This window comes from Pagrus pagrus (genome assembly GCF_965226575.1).
Source record: "Pagrus pagrus genome assembly, chromosome: 20".
NCBI lineage: Eukaryota > Metazoa > Chordata > Actinopteri > Spariformes > Sparidae > Pagrus > Pagrus pagrus.
The window spans coordinates 25,967,858-25,991,981 of record NC_140207.1 but is presented as its reverse complement, the minus strand read 5'-3'; the positions used below and the strand labels follow the sequence as shown (position 1 = coordinate 25,991,981).

At 41.0% G+C, this 24,124-nt stretch overlaps 1 protein-coding gene across 5 annotated transcripts in view; it reads left to right on the top strand.

The window, feature by feature from the left end:
• arhgef4 (Rho guanine nucleotide exchange factor (GEF) 4) overlaps positions 1 to 24,124 on the top strand; it is a 146,318-nt gene that overhangs the window by 112,645 nt on the left and 9,549 nt on the right. For 4 of the 5 annotated variants that reach the window (XM_084339923.1, XM_084339922.1, XM_084339921.1 and 1 more), the window contains 3 exons: positions 6,110 to 6,261; positions 23,043 to 23,222; positions 23,671 to 23,871. In XM_084339923.1, coding sequence (XP_084196049.1) covers positions 6,110 to 6,261; positions 23,043 to 23,222; positions 23,671 to 23,871 — 533 coding nt within the window. Of the gene's footprint in view, positions 1 to 6,109; positions 6,262 to 14,112; positions 15,283 to 23,042; positions 23,223 to 23,670; positions 23,872 to 24,124 lie in introns of those variants that run through there. The other variant, XM_084339925.1, reaches the window with a different exon arrangement.

Below are 24,124 nucleotides of genomic sequence, written 5' to 3'. Positions count from 1 at the left end.
TTCTGTACAATATTATTGTCTGTGCAGAGTAATGCGTTACACTACTTTTGCACTACTTTCACCAAAGTAACTGCAGAAGGACGACTGATGTCGCTGTCTGTATTGCAGGGGCTGTCCTGGAGGTAGAAGTAGAAAAAGGTGGGGACACATTCATGTTGTAGGCAGCAATATAACTAAACCAAAAACACTGGGCAGGAGGAAGGGAGAATTTGTCTTTGTTTTTGTTTGACAAGTTCAACGAGAGTGAACAATCGACTTCACAGGACAATATTCACAGCTTGGATTAATTTGATGAAAAACACTTTTTGATTCTTTTGATCAGTGGGCCCTTACAGAGTAAGGGAATCTAAATTATCGAAGAATGGACATGAATTATGACTTCATGCTTTAAAGGTAGGGAGTCACCACTGTTCCGTCTCCCCGCTTACCATGCTGACAAATTTGAATTAATTATTTGTCAGTTCTTCTGGTTTCCAATAAATGAAGTGAAGGACTAAATTGTGAAAACTAAAAAAAAAATGAAACTAAACTGAATCTGTCCATATTGACAAAAGTTAGAACATTTATATGGTCATGTGCCTCTTAACAAGCTTAAATCACCCCAAAACTCCTGTGATGTGATCCCAGTCTTAGCAGATTCTGTCCTGGTCTTAATTCAGGGTATTATTCATCATGCAATCTATGATAGTGTAAGTGCTGGTTCAGATACTGGTCACTGTGATGGGGTTTTCTGTGCACTACAGTCTTTATCTCTACACTTATTGTGTTGTTTTATGCTTATGTCATTGAACTCTTGGCTTCCACTGAGAAGATGCAGAACAATAAATAGTCTCTCAAGCTATTTTGTTAGGCTATATGTGCTTGTGTAAGTGTTGGGCAAGTACATTTTATTAAGGTCACTTTGAAGCTCTGTGTGCCTGATAAGCACATAGCGTACTGATTAAGATTCACCATACTTATATTAGCAAAAATTGCCAAAAGAAATGCGGAAAAAATGTCCCATAAGATAATGGGAACTCATCATGAGATGAGCTCTAAACTTCCTCTTAATCATGATTAAGATCACACAATGTCATTTCACATAAATGATTTATCAGACAAGTAGGACATTTTAGGCTCAATGACACACACAGCTTGCGGCCTATGAACCTCAATGACACAGCTATCTCTATCAGTACTAACTTAGTGCTGGCAACATAATCGGAATACACACAAAGCATCAGGCACACGCAACATTTCTTGTTACATTTTCTAGTTAATCTGTACTATTGAAAAGCACTTTTCAGGTGACAGAAATTGTTTTCCTAACTGGATTCTGTCCACATTGGCACAGGTGGGTTTGAGGGCGCAGCAGGGTCCCAGTGGAGAGCTCAACTTGTAACCGATGGTGCTTAAAACAATCTCATCCCCCTTCATTAGCTGAGGAATTAAAACCATAAGGGATTGAAGAAGCTTCTTCCACTTTTCCTTGAAGGGTCAATCCATCTAGAGAGAGGGGAAAAGTTCATCTATGAATGTGTGTGCATGAGAGTATGTGTAGCCTGCCCGCTGAGCTGTAGGGAAGTGGCAGCTGAGGCGCTGGCCGGCGGGCGCCTCTGTCACCTTGGAGGAACATTTGGCAAGGTGCCCGACTCTAATCCGTCACTTCCTATAACAGAGGAGAGGGGCAGTGGTAATGTCACATTGCGCTGAAGGGAGAACACATGTAACACTTTACCCATTTTCCTACTGAACTGTTTCCTAAAAAAATTCTATTAAATGGATTCCCTAGTTTCTGACCAACGCAGCTGTCATTTTTTCATGCCCAGTTCCCATGTTGTGTAAATAGCAAATGCACTTGCGCCCAGCTGTGCGCCCCTGGATGCGTTGGTCTGAGAGTGAGGAATTTCTTAAGATTTGGCACAAACATCTACTTGAACTCAAGGATTGACTGATTAGAATTTGGCTATCAAAGGTCAGAGATCACTGTGACCTCACAAAACACACAGAAGGACTTATTGTGAGAAAATTTCACACAAATGTGTAATAGGATAAAATAAAGTGATGGCATTTTATGTCCCAAAGATCAAAGGTCACCTCACTGTGACATTAAAATGTTCCCCAAAAACACTTTTCTGGCCATTATTCAACACCATTCACGAACAAGATTGTTACCAGAATGTAGAGATCTTCTGTGCTGCTGGGTTGAAGTATTACTTTGTGTAGCTTCTTTGTTAAGCTACGTTTACCCCCTAAGAGCCTATGAAGGATTATTCTGGTGGTGTTATACCCAAGCCAACAATGTGTTTCTCTATACTTTCTGAGTTCCCTACTCTCCCGTGGCTCTCAGACCCAAGCACATTGGTTTCCAGTGAAGACATAAATCTTTAATTTTTAAAAGGCATTTCCTCAGCTGGCTACTGTGATTTTTTATAAAAGGTTATTCAAACAGGAGGAACTAAAGCATTTGTTAGGGAGTATTTGCAATGGAGATTAATCCATATTTGGTGCCCTAGTGAGTATTTGGGACAGCAGGAGGGTGTGTGTGGGTGAGTGTAAGTTGATAAAGTACCTTACGTGAAGCCTCGTGACCGCTCCATCCAGCCAGTTCCCTCTCTTTCCCTCGACCCGGTTAGCAGGCCAAGTGGTTGAGGGCAGCCAGTCATACGAGGTTGTCCAGTCACACACTGCTAGTAAACACGTGCTGCAGCCAGCAGCACACACACATCTAATGAAAATGCAACCATTACGCTTGGATTCTTCAGCCAACCACAAAAACACACATACACACAAAGATATACGCACATCTGTGCCAGTATTGAATGTTCTCCATGCAGACAACTCTGATCCATTAATATGGCTAACCCACATCCAGAGGCTCAGGATGATTAAATGCTACACTCCAAACTCACACACTAATATACTTTGCCTCAGGTTCAGCTTTCTGTGGTTACACACACACACACACACACACACACACACACACACACACACACACACGCACACACACACACATACACACCCTACACACACATACACACATTTCTCAAGGACAGGCTGAGCAGCCAAGTGAGAGGCAACAGTAAACAATGCAATTTAGTCATGTACCCCCCACCCCCTGCTGTGAGTGACACAGTAGCCTGTCGGAAGCTGCTGCTGTTCAATAAGTGACACTGATTGCTTTTGTTCTCAGTGGATGATAGAGCAGTAGTGGAATCATTGTGTTGTCACTCTTTCATCCCACATAGTGTTTATTAGTTTTCTATTCATCAAGCTAGTTGTCCCAGCTATGAGCAGGGTGTAATTTAATAAATCATAATGAGAAATATAATACCTTCGATGTGGAATGATGCGCTCGGTCTCGAAAAGCTTCACCAGCTGACTGTATCGCTTTGTGGTGATTGAATCTTTGATTCATTTACTTTTTGGCATTTAAAGTATGTTGAACCAGCAATGGTTGAACTGCTCCAAGACCCCTGACCCATAAGGGCACTGCATGTCAGTTTTTTTGTGTCATATGCAATTATAATTACAAATATTTATGGATTTTGGTCCATAAAGTTGCAATAAAGCACAATGTCAACAATGACCAGTTCTGCAGCTCAGGCTTCTGTTGGAATTCAAACTCTAGGGCCCTGTATCAGAGGGCCCTTCACTGTCAAGTCATGCTGGGATAACATGAGTCATCAGGTTTTGCACAAACTTGTGGAGTCTAGGGCATGCTGTCATTAAAGCAAAAGGGGGACAAAACGTACTAAGATATTCTGAAATTCCTGACATCCTCAAAGATTCAACTGTGCTCTCACTTTGTTATGCTGATATTTGAATTCATCATTCATAATGAAAAAAATAGTATTAAACTCAAAACAAATGCAAAATAGAAGTATTTTAACAAAGAGCTCAGATTTTTTACCCTACTGTGTTAATACATAGACCTATGCTTATTCTGACTTTGATGGCAGCAACACGTTTCAAACAAGTTGGGACAGGGGCAACAAAAGACTGGGAGAGCTGTGTATTGCTCCAAAACACGTGTTTGTAATGTTCCATTTGAAACAGGTTCATTGGTAACAGGTGATAGTATCATGATAAGGTTCATCACTTTGTGAAACGCTTTTGACGAGCTACCACGTGTGTCTGCTCTCTGCAGGCTACTTGACGGGAACTTGTGTATGTACACAATGCATATGTACACTCATAGGGGGAGAGTACATAGTTAGTAGGGGCCCAACAGCAACTTTCTGACCTGGGTTTACTCCAGCCATAATCAGAGCTGAATGCCATTCCTGCACTGTGTGTGTTCATTACCATATTTAAGTAGTCTATGAAAGGGTGATTCTGCTTGTGAAAACAGGTTGTGCGTATCATCACCCATTCTGCTCTGGTTCTTTAACTTCAAACAATCTCAAACCTATGTCTTGAATGCTTTGCTTCAATATAATATGAAATAATGAAATTCAAGCTGTGGTGGGGTAGCTTTTCTTTTGTTTTTGGCACCCCCAGAAGGCAGTGTAGGCAGTGCCTTGCTGGAGAACATGTTATTGCTGCTTTCACCCCTGTATGCACCAGACAGACTGCAGGAGCTCTCTGCACAGGAATAAAGGCCAGTCAATACCTGGAGCTCCTCCATCTCTCTACAGTGTCACGCATCACCAGTCAGGATGTCTTACACTGCCCCCATGAGGGCACCACCTGTAACTTACCCAGCCCCGATGATGGCTGTGATGGCGATGTTAAATATACTGTATGGTGTTATATAATTTGTAAGATGCTGCTGTCTATATTCACAAGAATAAACTAAATCTACCCTCAGTATATTTTGTCAGATTTTGACTGAAGAGGGAGTCTGTTTCCAAGTGCATCTTTTTCACAATGCCCATGGGGCTCTGTGTGCTCTTTTATTATATTCATCTCTCTCTGTCTCCACGGTGATTTCTCACCACGGATACATCCTCCGTGGCAACAGCTGTCGCGAAGCAGCCTATGATGAGGTGTGGCAGCAAGTGTATTTTAAGCTTATCAGCCAGGTAGCCACAAACACTGCAAAGGTTGTTTCTGTGATGGGAGGAGACACAAAGCTGCTTTGTAAAAAGCCTCATATTACATTATATGGGATGAGGCTGCTGATAAGAGATATGTTATGACAATATTTTTTTATTTTGAACACTCTTATGTTAAAATTCAGTTCACTGGAATCATGTACATCATATCAGATGTGAATGATTGACCCATATCTGTCCAAATAAGGGCCAGTAACAGCATACTGTACCTGTCTCATAAAAATAAATATATTGCTTGTGCGTCTTGTGTATGAGTGCTGCTATGGATAATGTTGTGTCGATGTGAATTGAAGGTAATAATGAGAACAATTCCCATGTATGCCATGGGTTCTCTGAGACCTCTAATAAAAGGTTGGGTAACACTTTAAATAAGGTACACAAAAATGTGATTAGTTACTCAGAAGCGATTATGGAATGAATCAGGAATGACAGTTAATGAATTGTTAATAAGTTATTCCTGAAGTACTGTGATTTGAGGACTACATAGTTGATAGTTATGAGTTACTGGAGAACAGACTGGGAGACACTGCATTAATGAATCATTAGGTAATGATTAGTTTATAAATATCTTTGAACTGATATACTGACCACTTTCTTCATGAGTTGTCTCTGATTATCTATCAACCACCCTCTGATTGGCACGAACTAATGATGAATCATTAACTACTAATTACTGAATCATTAGTTACTGTTTTTGTGTACCTTCAAGTAAAGTGAAACAATACTGAGTAGGTACCCAATAAACTCCTTAAATACTAATTACTTAATCATTAGTTCCTCTTTGGCAAAAGATGCTGCCATGCCACCAGACTACAGAGCAGCTTCATTCCTCCGGCTGTGAGACTCCTGAATTCATCCTCCAGACTCCATTTTGAAACCCCAGTGTCTGATTCCATACCTACCTGCCACTTTTTTTATTTGTTGATGTGCTCTGTTGAAGATTATCAGCCCATGTAGTACGGACAGTTTCAGGCTGTATTGAAAAGTCAACAACTCATTTGTAACTCAGTTAATCAGACTATCTGTTGTCTTTGTCTCTCCTCTGTCCACCTCTTCCCTCCTTGTCTCAGCGGTGGTTGTTCCTGACGGGGCGTCAGAGAAGGTGGGGCTTGGCGATGAACTGGGCAGCGAGGAGGATCTACTGTATGAGGAGTTTCGTGGTTCTGGACATCGTTTTGGACACCCAGGAGGAGGCGGAGGAGAGCAGCTAGCCATAAATGAGGTAGGAAATATAGAGATGTTGTTTCTACCACTGAATGATGGATATTATTGTGTTTATGGTTAGAAGCACTGTGATTAAAGATCAAAACAAAATATATTTGTAGAAGTAATCTGTGATTGTAGCGTCTTTCAGATTATTCTGATGGAATAAGTACAGTGTGTCTTGTTTTGCCATAGTGTCATTTTTGATTTGACAACTAGGGGGCAGTGGTAGAGAAGTTCTTTTGTCATGTGTGAAACTGAGCAGAAAAAAAATGTTTTGTGACTGAAAGGATCAAGCCAGGTCTCCCACAACTCAGCTCAACAACTGTATGCTCCCCTCTGCTGGAGCATGGATGTCAGCCTCTTGTGGTCAAAATGAAACAAGCACAAATGAGCCTGCAAAAAAATTCTGCTGCTTTTTCACTCAGTTTCAGACATGTGAAACAATTCTCTTTAAAATATTTTTTTTCTCTGTTCCACACATGAAAAAACAAATCCTCCTGAACATGACTTGGTTATACCTGTTTTTAACAGATTAAAGAACTTCTCAAGTCATTAACACAGGAGAGAAAACAATTTAGATCACCAGAAAAAAGATTTTCCTCATTTGAACCTCAGGGTTCTGTTGACTAAACTAAATATGAAAGTGACAATGGTAGTTTTTAGGTTAAGATGACTTTACACCTGGCACACTGTTAGCTCACTGGTGGAGCGTGGGCCCCATGTACTAAGGCTGAGTCCTTAGCAGCAGTCCGGATTGGATTCCATCCTGCACGTCTTCTCCTCTTTCCTCGCCTCCCCTTTCCTGTCAGTCTCTACAAGCTGTCTTATCAAATAAAGGCTAAAAGCCACAGAAATAATAATAATTTAAAAAAACACAATGTCTTTACATTAAATGATTTTACAGCAGCAGTGGAAGAGTGGCAAGGCACCTTCCTGTTAAATTGCTTTCATTGTTTATGAATAATGTTCCAGTGTATTGGGGGCCCTTGACCCCCTTGTTGTTTGGGCTCCAAACTCCATCCTCCTTGGGGCTGTTGGCCAGAGTTGCTGTGACAAATCACAGACAACCATAAGCAATCTAAAGAATGTGAATAAAAAAAAAACAATTTGGAGGCTCTGCACAGATAGCGGGGGCAGAATTGTTCGAGTCAGTTCCTCTAGGGAATGAAACAAATTTGCTCATTGTTGTGACTAAATGCCATGAATTCCTCTCGCCAATGAAACGCTCTCCCCAACTGTATGGGAAAGACAGTTTCTGTATCCAGATGTATCCAGTGTTAAAATCACATATAAACCTGTAAACCACCACTGCCTTCCTGCAGACTAACTCTAATGACACCAGTTTCACAGTTGCTCTCAGGTGTAAACTGACAGGAAATGTCAAATACTACATTAGAATGGTAGCAAGTGAAAAAGAGGCTTGCCTCGGCAGAGGACTAGGTATGGCTCTCACTGCCTTCTGGCTAAGAGGGATGGCAAAACAAGCTCTGAGGTTGCTGGGTTATTTGGTTGTCATGGATACATGCTGTGGATTCTGCTGATACACAAGCTCAGTAAAATGAGATTTACTGAGTAGGAACATACACTCCTGCAGCACTTCAGTGAAGTCTCACAGTGTGACAGTAAATGATAGCTGATCTCTGTATATTTATATTGTGGGAGCAATGGCATAATGATGGGAGTGACATGTCAAACTTTCACTTTTTAAAATCCTGTTTTTTACCCTCATTTGAGTTTCAGGTTAATTTTCTTACTGACGTCTCTCTGAACATTGTTTGTTGTTCAGTCACCACTAGTGACTCTCATATTTCAAATGAGAGAAGATCCCATTTGCTAAACGTTTTGATTTACTCATCTCCTTCACTTATCGCTGGAGTGTGTTTGGACTATATGCAAGCCCAACACATGCTCAATCCCAACTGGTCAAATACAGCAGTCTGGTCAGTGGCCTTAAGCTTCAAACCATGATGCTCTACTCTGCCCTCCAGCATCAGTTTTGCATGTGAAGGATCTCTTTGGTCAAGTTAACAATAATACATATACAATGTCTGGTTAGACTTTCAAAACAAAGCTTGACAAACAGTTTACATATTACGACATATAACTTTTGGACTGTTATTAACGTTGGTTAGGTTTAGGCACAAAAACTACTCGGTTATGTTTAGGAAAGGATAATACCTTCAGTTAAAATTACTACATTCAGTCACGTCACTTACATAATTTAGTTTATGTGAGTTACGTTACTTACGTGACATGCTTTTGTTACATGACTTTGAAATAAACTTTTCTCAGTCTTTATACTATTGCAAGAAAGGGGCACTTCAAAAAGTGACGCTAGAGGGCTAACTACAGCGTCTCTGACCAGGCTGCTGTATTTGACGCGTGTGCAGTGACAGATGACTGATGCAGCTTGAAAGGAACTTTTCTTGCAGACACTATCCAGGGCTTAACTGTTTTCATGCCGCTGTGCCGGTTATAGCAATGGCCGGAGGCATTATGTTTTCGGGTTGTACGTACATACATCCCATCCCATGTATCAACGTCCACTTGGAATCAAGGATGAACAGATTAGAATTTGGTAGTCAAAGCTCAACGGCACTGTCACTTATTGCACCCCATTCTCGAACTTGATGTGTCAGGAACGCATTGAGGGAATTTCTTTAAAAGTTTTGCAAAAATGCCCAGTTGGTATCAAGGATAAAGGGATAAGATTTTGGTGTTCAAAAGTAAAACTTCTGACATAACACATATTTGGCCATTCCTCAACAATTCACATGATAATTACAACAAAAGTTTACACAAATGTCTTCTTCCTTTTCAAAACCTAGTGCCTATGTTACCCATGATGCAACTTAGCCACTGCGAGAGATCTAAAAGTTAATTAATCAAATTACATGCAGCTTCCTCTAGAGCCACAAGAGGCAGTACCTTTTCACATATGTAGTAGTAGTACTCTCCAAGACCTATATAAACACTTTCATATGTAAAATTGGTGGGGTTACCCTTCAAGCCTTAATTTGTGTGCACAATTTTCTGGTGCACAACCTTTGATTTTAAACAAGTTAATGGTGCTGGTAATGATCCGTCACTGAAATCAGTTATGATGTCAGTTACTTGGAGATATCGTCTTAAATGCACACTCTGTTGGATTGGTTGATAGGGATAGCCTATAAAAACAGATAGCCAGGTTTCTTCTTCTCCCTGAGTAAAAGACAGAGTCAGAGCTTTGCTGCCATCCTGTGGATCACTGATTTCTGTTATCAAGGAACATATAATATCGGAGGGATCTCAAAGGAAACGTGTGTGTGTGTGTGTGTGTGTGTGTGTGTGTGTGTGTTTGCATGTGTGTGTGTGTGTGTGTGTGTGTGTGTGTGTGTGTGTGTCAACAGGAAATTGCTGTGTGGTTTCTGGCGGACTGTCTTTAGTGCTCAGAAGAGCGACGCTCAGTAAATGTGTTAATGGACTCATAAAGGTTGGCTGAAATGTGAGATGGCTGTGAAGAGATAGATGTAACATACAATGTTACATATAACTGAAACTAATTATATGGCTTTCTGACTGTTGGTTGGACAAAACTGTCTCCTTGATTCCACTTGCATATTGGGGTCAAGTCTTTGGAGAGGTGGAACCAGGAAAACAACGGCTCACTGACTTTGCCAGGTCAGTTGCTACAAGTTAATTAGCTAAAGCAGAGTTAGGATAAACATGGGAAATGCAACTACTAATCCTCTGTCAGCTTTACTCTGAGGCTGAGATGATAAAGGGGCATTAAGGAAAAATGATACCAAAAATAAAATACTTTGTAATCATTAATTTGTCTCCTTGTGAATAAATGGCTGCTGACACTTAAAGGTAGGGTGGATGATGTTGGAAAAACGGTTCGAGCACACAGCATTTAGAAAAAAAACAATTCAAAAGTCCAAACCCCTTTCCTCAGCCTTCCCCCCCGAAGCCACGCCTCCAGAGTACCGGAACGCGCATCGCTTGTTCCCGAGGGTTCACGCGTCAATTTACTAACAATTTACTAACATTGCAATTCGTCCAATTCGTTTTATCCTCAAACTGAATGGATATTTGTTAAAATTAGGGATGTCCCGATCACATTTTATGCCCCAGAGTCAGAGACATTTGAGGAGCAGCAAACAGAGGCTAACACTAGCTAGCTAATCTTCTTCTCTGTATCACAGGGTGCAGGTAATCCGGTGCAGCGGTGATAGAGAATGGAATGGCAGTTGAGGTTGATAGACATATCACCATCCAATCGTCTTGAGCGTGACGTTCAAGACGATTGGATGGAGTTTTTTCAGTCCTGCCCATCCCACAGGGGACAATTTTTTTTGGTGTATGTGTCATATCATTTAATTCATTGATTTCAATCTGTGTGTGAAGGAGATTTTAGGCAATATGGTAAAAAGGGTTAAAAAATGCTCCAGGAAAACATCATCCACCCTACCTTTAAGCACGTGTACAAGTATTAATTTCCAAATTTTTTGTGACACCACTGTGACAGTGTTAATGTGATTTTTTTTGCAAAAAATCTGAGAAATCACAGAAGACATTAGTTGATAAAAGTGTAGATATGTCAACAGTTTAAGAACAATGTTTCTCAACGCACATTTGCAAGTTATTTTGGGGTTTCTACAATCCATTATATTATCAGATAGGGATGTGACGAGATCTCTTGCCACGAGAATGTGACGATATTTCTCATCGAGGTGAAAAGCCGTCTCACGATATCAGTACATAACAGACACTTTAGCAGCCAGCATGACAGAGTCTGATGTTTAACTTGAAATTAGTATAGAAAATGCCCCCTGCACTTTTAAATCATTTGTGTAGCAGCATTTTGTGTACCTGCTGGAAACAATAAACGGTGACAGAATGACAGAAAAGACACAGACAATATGTAAGCACTGTAAGAAAATAGTGCCGTACACCGCGGCTAACGCCAGCACTGTGCAAAGACACAGAGCCACCACAGCTCTCTACTAAAATCAACTGCGCCTGTGAAGAAAACACTGAAAGGCCAGACAACGCTGACAAATACCTTTGCATCTCAACTTCCACAGTCAAGTGCTTGAGCCATGACAATAACAGAAGACATTGGCGTATTCATTGCAGCTGATATGAGGCCATTTTCTGTGGTGGAAAATCGGCAACTCCTCCACACATTCGAACCGAAGTACACCCTCCCGTCACACGCACATTTTAAACCCACAGTGGTGTCAAACCTCTACACAGATAGCATACCTTTCCATCCCTGCTACCTCCATTCCAAGTGAGCGTGTCTTTTCAACTGCAGGAGACATAGTTAGCGCCCAAAGGTCTCAACTGCTGCCAGAAAACATAGACATGCTAATATTCTTGAAAAATAACGTGACCATATCTTAGGCTGGGCAGTGTAGTTGTAGCCAGCTCTCAGCTCTGTATTATGCTTGAAGAGAAATTTGGTTTGCACTATTGAGAGAGTACTACTTTAATTATTGTTTGCACTCCAAAAATAAGACTAAGGAAAACTTACTGTTATTTATTTTTGTTATTTATACAGTTTTTATTTTGTACTTTCGATTTGTGAAAAGGAGTTCAGTCAGAAGGTCCCACACAGCTTCAGTTAGAAGTTAGAAGCTCACATAGTTCATGCACAGTTATCAGGTCTGAAGAGACTCATGAGAAATCATACAGGAGGGAAGCCAGTCAGCTGAGTTTACACTGCTTACATATTGTGCATCTTTTACTGCATATAATAATTCATACTCAGTCAGAAAGTAGAACTGAAGCGACATTCATTACAAGATGACTAATTAAAACATTTCAAAATGGACCTGCATTGTTTTGCATTTTGTGACTTTGGATCGAGTAACATTTTTAAGATGTTATTTTAAAATAGTCTTAAAATCTCATCTTGTCTTGTGAACCCAATATCGTGTATCCTCTCATCTCCTGAGCTGAGCAAAAGATTCAGAGAATCCAGAGAAATCTCTGCAAGTTAGGGGCAACATTGACTGCCTGTGACCATTCAGAGTGCTACCAGTGTAAAGTTCAAAGGCCAGCATCTGTGAACGTATGGGGGAGTGTTAGTGCCCATGGCATGAGGATGTGCACATCTGTGAAGGCACCATTAATGCTGGGAGGTAAAATCAGGTTACACAGCAACATATGCCACCAGATGACATCTTATTCTGGGATGTCCCTGCTTATTCCAGCAAGATAATGTGAATGTGAAAAGATAATGTTTTTTGTTTCTTTTTTTACATTTTACACAGTGTCCCAACTTCATTCGGAAAACATTCATGCAATAGTGCTTTGCTGAATTACTCACTTAAGCACCAAATGTGTATTAATCCACTGGTCAAAACAGTTATTAAAGATTTTGTCTTCAGTCAAGACAAACCTTTTCATAAAAATTGCAGAAAGAATATGTTAACAATATCAATCAATTTATGAAAAAACATTTTCTTATTAAAACACAGACAATCAATACATAAAAAGTGCAATAGTCTATGTAATATAATAATGTAAATAACATATATTATACATTAGACCTCTAGAGATAAACTGTAATAAAATAAAAAAATGTAACAAAACTTAACAAATCTAGTAAAAACATCTGTATAAAATGTGTGGTAAAAGAGGAACAGGCATTGCAATGTAAAGGAAATAGGACTAAAAAGAAACTGAATTTTATCGAAATACTAAAATGCATCTAGTAAAAACATGTTTGACATGGATTGTAAAAGGTGAACAGTCAAGGTTGTAATAAAAATACATTTTAGGTACAGTGTGTTTGCTGAGCTGGCTAGCATCAAGTTTGATTTACCCGAAGTGGGCAATTCAACTGGCTGGTCACACACTTTTTCCAGGCTCACATAAGCCCCTTTCACACATGCACAGTTACTCTGGATTTATCCAGAGTTTACCCAGAGGTGCTGTATGTGTGAACACAAATGTCTGCATTTTTTGCCGCAGACTTTACCCTGACAACTCCCTGTCCTAAGTCTGGTGTGTGAATAGAGCAGACAATTTTTCGGAGTGAATTAAGTGGGAGTGTCGACAATGTGTAATCCTCCGTGTTAGTGGTGATTTAATTAGCTGTACCATATACTCAAACGTACACCAGGACATGGAAAAATGGCATTAAAACTGCTCATCATTAAAGTTCTGCAAAACATCTGCTCAGAATATAACCCCGCTCGGTCTCTCGTGCTTCCATAAGGGCCGTTCACGCTGCTGCTGGACACAGATCAAAAATGTTGCAATTTTCTCAGTACAGCGGTATGTTTGTGGAAGGTGTATAGCTGCTTCGTACTCTTCTCTGATTGCTTTCATATTATTTTCTACTCTTTTGTTGATATTGCACCCAAACACATGTAATCTAAAAACAGTTGTCATTACAGAGAAGTCTGTAGGATCAGGGATCCTCTCGATCATGATAAAGGTCAATGGTGTGGTTACACTGCCTGTTAAAGGGTTACGTTGACTAATTTATAGTATAGACTTTGTAATTCATATTTTCTTTTGCAAAAAACATTAATTTTCATATCAATCAAGTTATTTCCTAGGTCAGCGTAAATGTATGAATGCAGCAAATAGCACTCAACCTGAAACACACACATACACACAAACACACACACACAAACATTTCCCTTGAGATCTGTCCATTATTCCGCATGGCCTCCACCGTATCCCTCCCTCTGTCCCTCTTATCCCAACACCCTACCCCCTCCTCACCCTACTAGGGGTTGCTATGGCCCTGCCTCAACTACTCTGGTATCCAGGATACGGTGACACACTCTGCATCCTGATTGGCTGCCAGCTATGCAAGGGTGGGCACACACAAAAAGGAAGGGAAGGAAGAGGAGAAAAAAAAAGGAAAAGTGGGTGATCCTGGTAGTTAAATGGATGGCTGAGGCAGCACAGCTCCAGGCAGAGCAGCGAGCACCATTTTAGCAGGAGCTCTTAACAAAGAGAAAAGGTGGGCAGGGACGGAGGGAGAGGAGAGGAAGAAAACAAGTCAGAGGGAGAACAAATGGCCGGCTGGTTTGAGAGGGAGAGACGAGTGAACGTATGTAGGCAACAGTGAGAGAAGATCAAGCCGGAAAACAAGGGGACAGAACGATAGAAAGAAGAGGAAGGAAAAGACGAGAAGGCGTGAGCATGAAACGAAGAGATGCAGCATCCCGTCGTCCGTCTTCTATCCTGACATCCTGACTGAGAGAGAGACAAAAGGAACCGAAGGAAAAGAAAGACTGAACTGGTGGAAAATAAAAAGGAAAAAGAGAGGGGAGGTGCCTGTTCCTCAAAGACGAGAAAGGGAGTAAAGGAGGACGGGGGGGGGGGGGGGGGGGATGCTCGGCACGTAATACAAAAAATAGCTTCACAGAGCGCAGATTCTCACACACGCTGACACAGATAGGCACCCAGCCTCCACTGGCAGGCCGGGGCAACGGTGGGCATCGGCAAAGTGGCAGGAGAAGCAGAGGAGGCGACCGCCGGAGCCGAGCGGAGGAGGAAAGCAGCACTAGAGGACACCGACGGAGACAGTCGAGGCAGGGGACGAGGTGACGCGGTGTGGTGTGGAGGCTCAGCACTGAGGGAAAGGCGACGGGGGAGGGGCAGTGGTGCTGAGGAGGAGGAAGAGGAGGAGGCCAGGGGACTGATGGCTCGTGGCAGTGGCTCGGGGAGGTGGAGCAGGCAGAGGATGGGATTCTTCACCGCCATGCTGCGCTGCAACCTTCCCCCGGAGACTCAGAAGGTGGTGGTGTTCCTCATCATGATGTTGCTCATCATCATCAACGTGGTGCTCATGTTCCTGCTGGCCTTCCAGTAGAGCACACTCCAACCACCACTCTCTTTATCACACACACAAAAAACACACATGCACGTACGCACACACAGATACACAAACATGCTTCTAAATGGAGGAAAAGACGCGAACAACTGAAACGCAGAAGCAACAAGGAGCAGAGGAGGACTGGCCTGTTGGTGAGAGGGACTGCTGGGATTGATGGGTGTCCAACATGGCAGCAGCAGAACACAGGTACAACCAGGAGGAGATGGAAGATCATTTATTGTGAGAATGGATGATGTGGGTGCATTTGTGTCATCACTATCATGTAAACAAGAGGAATTTGTTGGGTGGGTCCATTGGGACTGTAGGAGAACATTCTTTTCTCATATACCTCTAACTACGATTTGTCCAGGCTTTGAGATCTCTGTGTCTGTGATATCAGTCTTCACCCCAGTACAACAAAGGTGATGGAATTCAGATTGTGGATAAAGCTTATGCTATTCTATAACTGTCAACAAATTCCATAAAAATGATCCAAACCAACAATGTGTTAGTCCGTCTCTCAGTACTTTCTGACCTCCCTGTCTGTCACTCTCAGCTGCCAGCTCCCAGTCCATTGGTTCCTACCAAAGACATGAATTTTTAACAACATCTCACAAATATCATTTCATTTTTCAAAGACATTAAATAATTTCCTAAAACTGTCAGTAACTATATCAGAGAAATAAGATATCAGGCTTTGTACACACAAAGTCAAGTAAAACAGCAACAGTATCCTGTGTTACTGTGGATGGAGTATCTCTTTGGTAGGAAGTAGTTTGAGATTTTTTTTTCTGGTTTTGATGAACCAGCCCTTTAAAAGCAACAGTAGTATAACAAGTACTTTCAGGTGATGTAACACCCTCTGCTGTGACCCTGTTACTGCTCCTCAGCTCTTAGATAACCATGGCTGATTGTGTTTCTAACATACAACTTGCCAGTCTCAACAGAACTGAATATCCAGGCTTCATTTATGTTTGCCCATTTTACTATCGAATTGGTGCCATATATTATAATAGAATTCTTTTGTGTTTTAATGATGTAGTCAGTGCCTAAACAGCCAACTAGTGTTTTATGTAAACACGAGTTGAAGCTAGTGTTTAGAGTGAAGACAACATTAGCTGCTGTTGTCATATTGCTAAATGAACCTGCTGTTTGTCCAGGTAAACAGAGTTGACCTCTCAGGATACAGTAGGGAGACGAGAACTTAAGGCAAGACAGTTCACTGTCACACTAGCCTGCATGTGGAAATAAAGAGATGAGATTATTGACATTTACTCACATGCACTTCTATTTCCTGTCTCTTCTTTCAAACAGATACATATCTTAATTGATAAGATAAAGAATTTTCACATAGCCAAAGATATACGACAAATACAATATTAATGTATCTTCTTTCAGTATCATCAGCCAACCTGTCTGCATCAGTAACAGGAACACTGAGAGTGCGTTATTAAGCAAATTCATACTGGTACATTTCAATGAAAACAGATAATCAGTTACCTCATAAAACAGAGCAGTAGAGGAATAAGAAGAAATAACTGAATGAAATCTGTTTTTCTGCAAGTAACTGAGAGCACCAGAGTGGCAACTATGACTTGACTTGTTGTACTGATGGGATTAGTGCTGTGTAAATGGACATTATACTGAATTTACCTTGTAAGCCATCATAGCAATTTCATTTCATTGTGTGTGTACTAGCTATTATCTAAGCACAAGCTCTTATTTAGGTATTATTATTTTATAGGTTTAATACAAATACAAATTTCCATTTGTCATGAACTTTTCAAAATGTGTTTACTTGTTCTACTTTTAAATCTTGGGTTAGTAAGACTGTAGAAACCAGCAAAAGCAAGCTGAATTTTGAAAGTATACAACCACACTCCTCCAAAATACATGAAAAGGAACTGCCTGACTACACTGCCTGACAATGGGGTTTATGGGCTAATGTTAACATTAGCCGTCAAAAGAGGCTGTTGCTACCGCCACGGCTCTGTTCAGCTCAGGGGCTGTGTGCTTAATGCTAACGTTAGCCGCTATAGTGTTGTGTGTGTTGTGTGTTGCTGGTGCAGTGGCTCTTTTATTGGGCTCAGGGACTCTCTGCTTTGTGGTACTCAGTTAGCAGCTGAACGACAGTCTGTCACTGCGGCACACTTGTTCTTTGGGTCAGTGGCTGTGTGCTTAGTGCTACTGAGTTAGCAAGCTTTTGAAGAGCAGGCTCAGTGGCTGTGTACTGTGAGCACAGCACATTGTTGTCATCACTTACTGTACCATACCCAACTACTCATGTTTCACATTTAAGTAAACACCTAACATTATCATAACGTACATAAACAGTGAACATGGCTATTGTTAATACTCAATCTGTTAAAATGAGATTGGGAGATTTTGGCTTCACTTTCTCTGCCATTCATGTGCCACAAGCTCACTGATAGCTTTGGCAAAACAACCCACCTAGTCCTGTGGAAGACTCGCAAGACGCAATTAGTGCATGCAGGCAGTATGTAGGTAGACAGCCTGTATCTAAAATGAGTGGCACTGGCAGCTGGCTGCAGACACCTCGAGTTGAATAATAAAAATACATTTAAAAAAATCTTTATATTTTATTTACAACAATTCGTGTAGTCCTTCAGTGCATCATCTTCTGACCACCATAGAATGGTGCCTGTAACACACAAGCTGCTAGAAGTAGCCTACACTGTCATGGGCTACGACTTGTTCATTAAAATCTTGACATTGATTTAAGGACGATGACATGGCTGGATAGCTAGTCTTAATGTTAAACATCCAGTCACATTATATTTGATGCTTGTCAACCGTACACAATGTTATTGACATTGAATCTTTCTAACATAAAGTTAGCTTTGTGGCTAATAGCCGAACCAAGGGCTTCTATGAACTAAGCAGACTAGATCATCCCACATTAGCAAGCAAGCAAGCACAGTTTATTTATATAGCACCTTTCACAGACACCAGTCACAAAGTGCTTCACAGTCATAATCTGTCAATAATCTTTTATATTGACCATTCAGGGGCTTACAATCCTCTGTCAATCAAAACTCATTATACAATACCCCGTCCAAACCAGCTGTCAGTCACTTTCTTTGCTGTAATTTTGCTGTAGGACTGTAATATGTCATTATTTTCAGTTTAAATATGTTTTTCAGGCAAGAAAGTTGCCATTTAGATTCCTATTATGTGGTCAGTTTATCCAAGTAACACCTTTTTGGAAAGTTGTTCAGACGTTGGAGACGCTGCTGTTGCAGCAGCTTCAAGAGACAGAATATCAGGCTGATACAGACCAAATCAGGCATTGAGGTGAAAAACGGCAGTTTCATTCAGTGTGTCCTACAACAATATCTGATTAATACAAATCACAAGTAAGCATTTTTATACTAACCGACGCTATTGATGTTGTCGTCTTTTCATGTCCATACTGCTATTTTGAGCCTTTCTTGGCTAAGTCTCACTTGTTAAAGAGACTTCAATCTCAATGTGACTTCCTAGTGAAAGAAAGGTTATATATACGTAATAGCCCATCAACACTGAATTATCTGAATCAACAAAGTAACTAGTAACTAAAGTTATCAAATCAGTTTATTTGAATGGAAGTATAAAGTACAGGAAAATGGAAATACTCAGGTACAGTATAGTACCTCAAAATTATACTTAAGTACAGTACTTGAGTACTTCTGTTTCAAAAACGCTTATCAGTCTGATTGATTACTAATAACTGGTGTCAGTATTGGCCCCGAAAAAAATTATATCAGTTATACAACATTTACAATTTCATGTTTTCTTACAAGTGCTGGTTGACCTGACATGTTCATGTGTCATTGGCCAAACAAAGACACATGCACAAACATTCAGAGGGCTGCCAAATTGCTCTAACTTTCTATTTAACTATTGGTGCCTCAAACAAGCAGTCAGGAGACTGCACCAGCAGGGGAGAACTGACCACATATTGTGAATCTAAATTGTTACTTTCTCATCTGAAAAACATATTAAAACTTGAATAAAGTCACATATTTAATAGTCTTGAGGCAAAATTACAGCTGCTTCCAGACTGACTCTGCCACATTATAATGCTGTGAAGTGATGGATCAGATTTTAGCTTGGTAAGAATAAAAAAGCATTACTTTGGCTCTAATGTTGCCACCTGTCTCATTCAATGTCCTGTCCACAGCACTATTTGATTGGTTACATGTCTTTTAAATCAGATGATCTTTCCTAACCCAATCTTTCTGCTTCAGAAAACACAGCACACATCTGTCTTGTCAGCTTCTGGTGAGCAATGTGTACAATAATCTAAGTGCTTTAAATAGTGAATTTGTCTCAAAATTCTGCACTTATAGTGCTTTGCTAGTATGGTTGGGTAAATTTGATTTGTACTTGACCGCCACCTAGAAGTGAATTACTTTACATTTCACAGCGGTGTTGGTGATTAATTTCTGAAGATACCACTCAAAATCGGTGTTAATTGAATCATGCACTGAAGAGATATGACAGCGTTTAGTCAATGGCCTCAAGATGGCACTGTTGGTATAATGCTTTAATTTGTTGCACACGTGCTTATGGAGAACTTGTGTGCCAAAGTTTCAAGTTTCTAAAAGGCAACAGAATTGCAAAAATATCATGTTACATTCTAACCGTAGCATCTCAAGGGGGTGGAACATATCTCAATAACTGTAACGGATATCACAAAGAAAAGTAAAACCCTCCATGAGACATGGAAAGATTTGCAAAATGTTAGGAACGTTAGGAAGAAGAAATAGAATAATAAGTGTATGAAATAAGGATTCAAGATAACTCAGTGTGACTGAAGTAACGGTGGCAGTAAACTGTATTCACACCATGATGGTCAAATTCAGCAATTCATCCACAGTTCATGTGCCGAACCATAGGGAGAGCTCCATGTGGATCATGGTTCAACTACATTGATTCACACTAATGCAACTTAGTTTGCCAGAGTGTCTCATAATGACAGATGCTGATCTACTTGGTGTTATGGTTCCCACAAAGTCAAGCTGGTTTAAGCTCATCATCAGACCGGCAAAACCTTTCAACTGATCGAACCTAAAAGAAAAGTGTATGTTGGAACTTATAATCATTAGATTGTCTGACATATGAAATGTTCATGGTATTTCGTGTCTGTAGGAAACTGTAGGCCATCAGAATATGATAATCCAATGGTATCTCAGGACTGTGTTTCTGTGATAAGCGTAAATCGCTTATTGAAGCTTTAAATATAAATGGAAATGTATACGCTTTCCTGGAAGACTCAGGACTGCTGCTATACAAACTGTTGTTGTGAAAAACCAGCGTATTGCTTAGGTTTACCACTCTTGCTAATATAGATACTTTTAATCAAGAACATGTCTGATAAAAAGTTGTAAATGTCACTGGTGAAGAGGCGGAGGCTAAAAAACGGAAAAATACCGCACTAAATGAGTGACATCATGGATACTACAGCGACAGGCTCGAGGTGCTTTTCCTTTCTTTTCCGTTTCTTACCTTGAAGTGATTTGCTCAGCTGAACAGCCAATCAGAGTGATTTCTCTCATCAATGGGCCCCACTGCCGATTCTACAAGCTGACTAGTGCCAACAGTGTGGGGCACACTGCAACAACAAGCTCCACAGACACTCACCAGTGGCTGAACCCCCTCAGCCATGAATTAACAGGGCTAAGTTATGAAATAAACCTGCAGTTCCCAATGTCTGGTTAAAGACCACTTCAGATGAAGCAGAATCCACTTGAGACCCCACCTCATTGGTTGTACTGCCTATGTCTGTTAACAGTGAGCAGATCAACCCTTGTGATTTTTCCTTCTCAGATTGTTTTAAATTTTTGGCATATATTACATTATTACATATATGACATTAAAAAACAGTACTATATTTCATGTACACAAATGTATGTGTGCCCCAGGAAAAAGCATATGTCTGAGCCACGAGCCCCTCAGAGCCAGACGAAACTGGCTCAGCTGCTTACATTAGAATCAGGGAGGAAAGTGACAGCGGGGTTAGGGTTCACCGTGTGATTGTGTGTGTGTGTGTGTGTGTGTGTGTGTGTGTGTGAGCCATTGCTTTTGCCATAGTGACCCTTAGACCAGCGCTGTGACCACTGTCATGATGCTTGACCTGTTTACAACAAGCTGAATGTATCTGTTTACTATCATAACACTTCTTAATAAGAGGAAATTGTGGTGTCATGTATAGTCAAAGATAAACCTGGAGAGAAAGGCAAGATGATGTAGGTGTGTTGCTTAGCAACAGCCACATCGTCTGTTTTCCTCATCGCCATGGTGGATCAGTGGAGCTAAGAAATATAAAATGTACTGTCTTTCCCAACACTGGTGAGGTAGTCTGAAGGAGACGAGCCTGCAGAGAGCAGGGATGGTGGGCTGACGTGGTCAAGCAGGATGTGTGTTACCTCTGCAGGAACGAGAGGCAGAGCAGCATAATGGATGGCCTCTGTGGAGCCTGGGGCCGTGTTGACGCAGTGAAACTGGTGGTGTGTTCGAGGTGGTGTGAAATATGACCACTGCAGTGTCTTCATCAATAACACTGGCTCCATCTCCTTCTAGTATAACTCGGTTTCTGCCTCCTCCTTCTCTGTCTCTCACACTTCCTATTTCCTCAGTGTCTTTGTGGGCCGGCACTGACTGGTACGCAGTCATGACTTGTACATTTTACTCTTTGGAGTACTGTGGGTTTTCTTTTGTGTACCAGCAGTGCTCACATGCTGCCGGTACCCTTTTCTGCACTCTCCATATCCTGCCAGTGAGGAGTGATATGCCCTGTGTCTGACTTTGCCTACTTCCACCTTAGCTCCTCATTGATTACTCATTCAGCACTCAGACTTCAGCAGCAGTCACTGTCTGCTCAGCACCGCCCTGCACGGTGGCCTGTATCAAAGCTGAATGATCAAGTTGGAAGGCACTTAATTACTTTTGAGTATTTTGTGACAAAAATAGCCTTTTTGTGTGTTTGTTAAAGGACATTATTTAAAGGATCAGTACAGCCAAATATTTAGTCATTACCTACTCACTCCCATACTGATGGAAAGTCTGGTGAAGTTACATAATCCACAATTTTTTTTCTGGAGCTTCACAACTAAACAGCATTGCTCCCAAACAACTGAAGTAGCTGGAAGCCAGTTTTAAAGTAAGAGAAACAACAGAAAAACACATTAAATGGCTTCATACAGCTCATCCGACATAGTCCAAGTCCTTGGAAGTCTTGTGATCCCAGATTGATTTGGATGGATGTTTTTAACACCCTTTTTAAGCTGAAATCTTCACTGTAGCTGCTCAGCTTTAGCAATGCACACCCTCTGAAGTGGTGCAAAAGCTTTACCACGCGTCATTGCTTTAAATAAATTTGGGATCTCTGGGTTAACAGAGACTTGGATTACACTCAAACTTGGATTATGTTTTTTTTAACGTTGTTTATTTACATTTTAGTACATTTAAGTCCCCAGCTACTTCAGCTGTTTAGGATAATTCTGCAATGCTGTTTTGATGTGTAGCTTCTGAAGTGTTTTGTGGACTATGAAACTTCACTTGACTTTCCATTATTTTAGGGGGAATTTATCCTTTAATGTCCTTTTATTCTCAAATACAATACATTTTTATCCCCAGGTTAATCTTGAGAAAGAAACTGTGCAGCAGTTAGCCTAAACACAGTCTTTGGCTTTAGAGCAGTCTGTCTTTTCTACTGTTTTGTGCTGTATCGTATACTGTTGTCATGGGACTGTTTTGCCTCTTTGGCCCTGGTTGCTTGTAAAAGGGGAACTCATAGAAATGTACTTACTCCACTGCACTTATATTTATGGCTCTTGAAAGAGTAATCTGCTAAACGCAAAGTCTTATGTAAGTGAAAGTGCCACTGTCTACCGTGTCCTGAAACTAGGCATAAACTAAATATAAGTCTGACCTGTGTCCCTTCTGCTGTGCTTCCTCTGCAGCTGATCAGTGATGGCAGCGTGGTGTATGCTGAGGCCCTCTGGGACCATGTCACCATGGACGACCAGGAGCTGGGCTTCAAGGCCGGTGATGTCATCGAAGTAGTGGATGCCACTAACAAGGAGTGGTGGTGGGGTCGCATCATGGACAGCGAGGGCTGGTTCCCTGCCAGCTTTGTACGGGTGAGACAAACGCTGTCCAGGCTGCTAGAAGAGACAGATATTACCAGCCATACAGCTTTTAATTACACTGTTTGATTAATGACTGCAGCTGCTGTAGCACTGGCAGACTAAATAATATGAAGGCTCCTCCCTTTATCCCCCGTAATCTACAAAATTAGAGCTGTTATTAGAGCTGTTTTTCTTTGTGAATTGTCCTTCAGACATAGCTCATTGCAAGCACTGTGCTCTTGTACAAGGGTCGATAAGTAAGAAAAGCGAGAGAGAAATGTCTTGGCATTTCAATATCCTCTGTGCTTGTTCCTCTCATCAAAGCACCAGTACAATTGTCCTCCAGAAGCTATTTCAAAATTGGAACTACAGTTCAGGTTCAGGTGATTTTTGTGAAGAGAGAAAGATTTAAAATAGCTTTCTTCTTCCTGGCTTTCTTAATTACCTGTGTCCTCCTCAGTTGCGTGTGAACCAGGATGAGCCCATGGAGGAGTATCTGGCCCACCTAGAGGAGACTCAGACTGGAGCAGAGGACCGGGCAGGTCTGGGTTTATTACTGGGACCAGGTTTGCCCTGCAAAGAGCAGATGAGGACCAATGTCATCAATGAGATCATGAGCACAGAGAGAGACTACATCAAGCACCTGAAAGACATCTGCGAGGTCTGGATGAGATCATGTGAAGACATTACTTTAATACATGTCAAGACTATTAGCTCACTGGTGAAACTAAAATGAATATAAATTCTAGTGAACTTTATTTGATGTTATGAAGAGATGGAGGTCAATTTACACAATAAAATCCAATAATTATTTTGACTGTGGTCCTAGCTCTGATGGCAGTCTGAGGTAATGTAAAAGATACTAGATTTGCCATTTATTTCTTACAAGGATGTCAGTTACTGTGTAAGGCTAC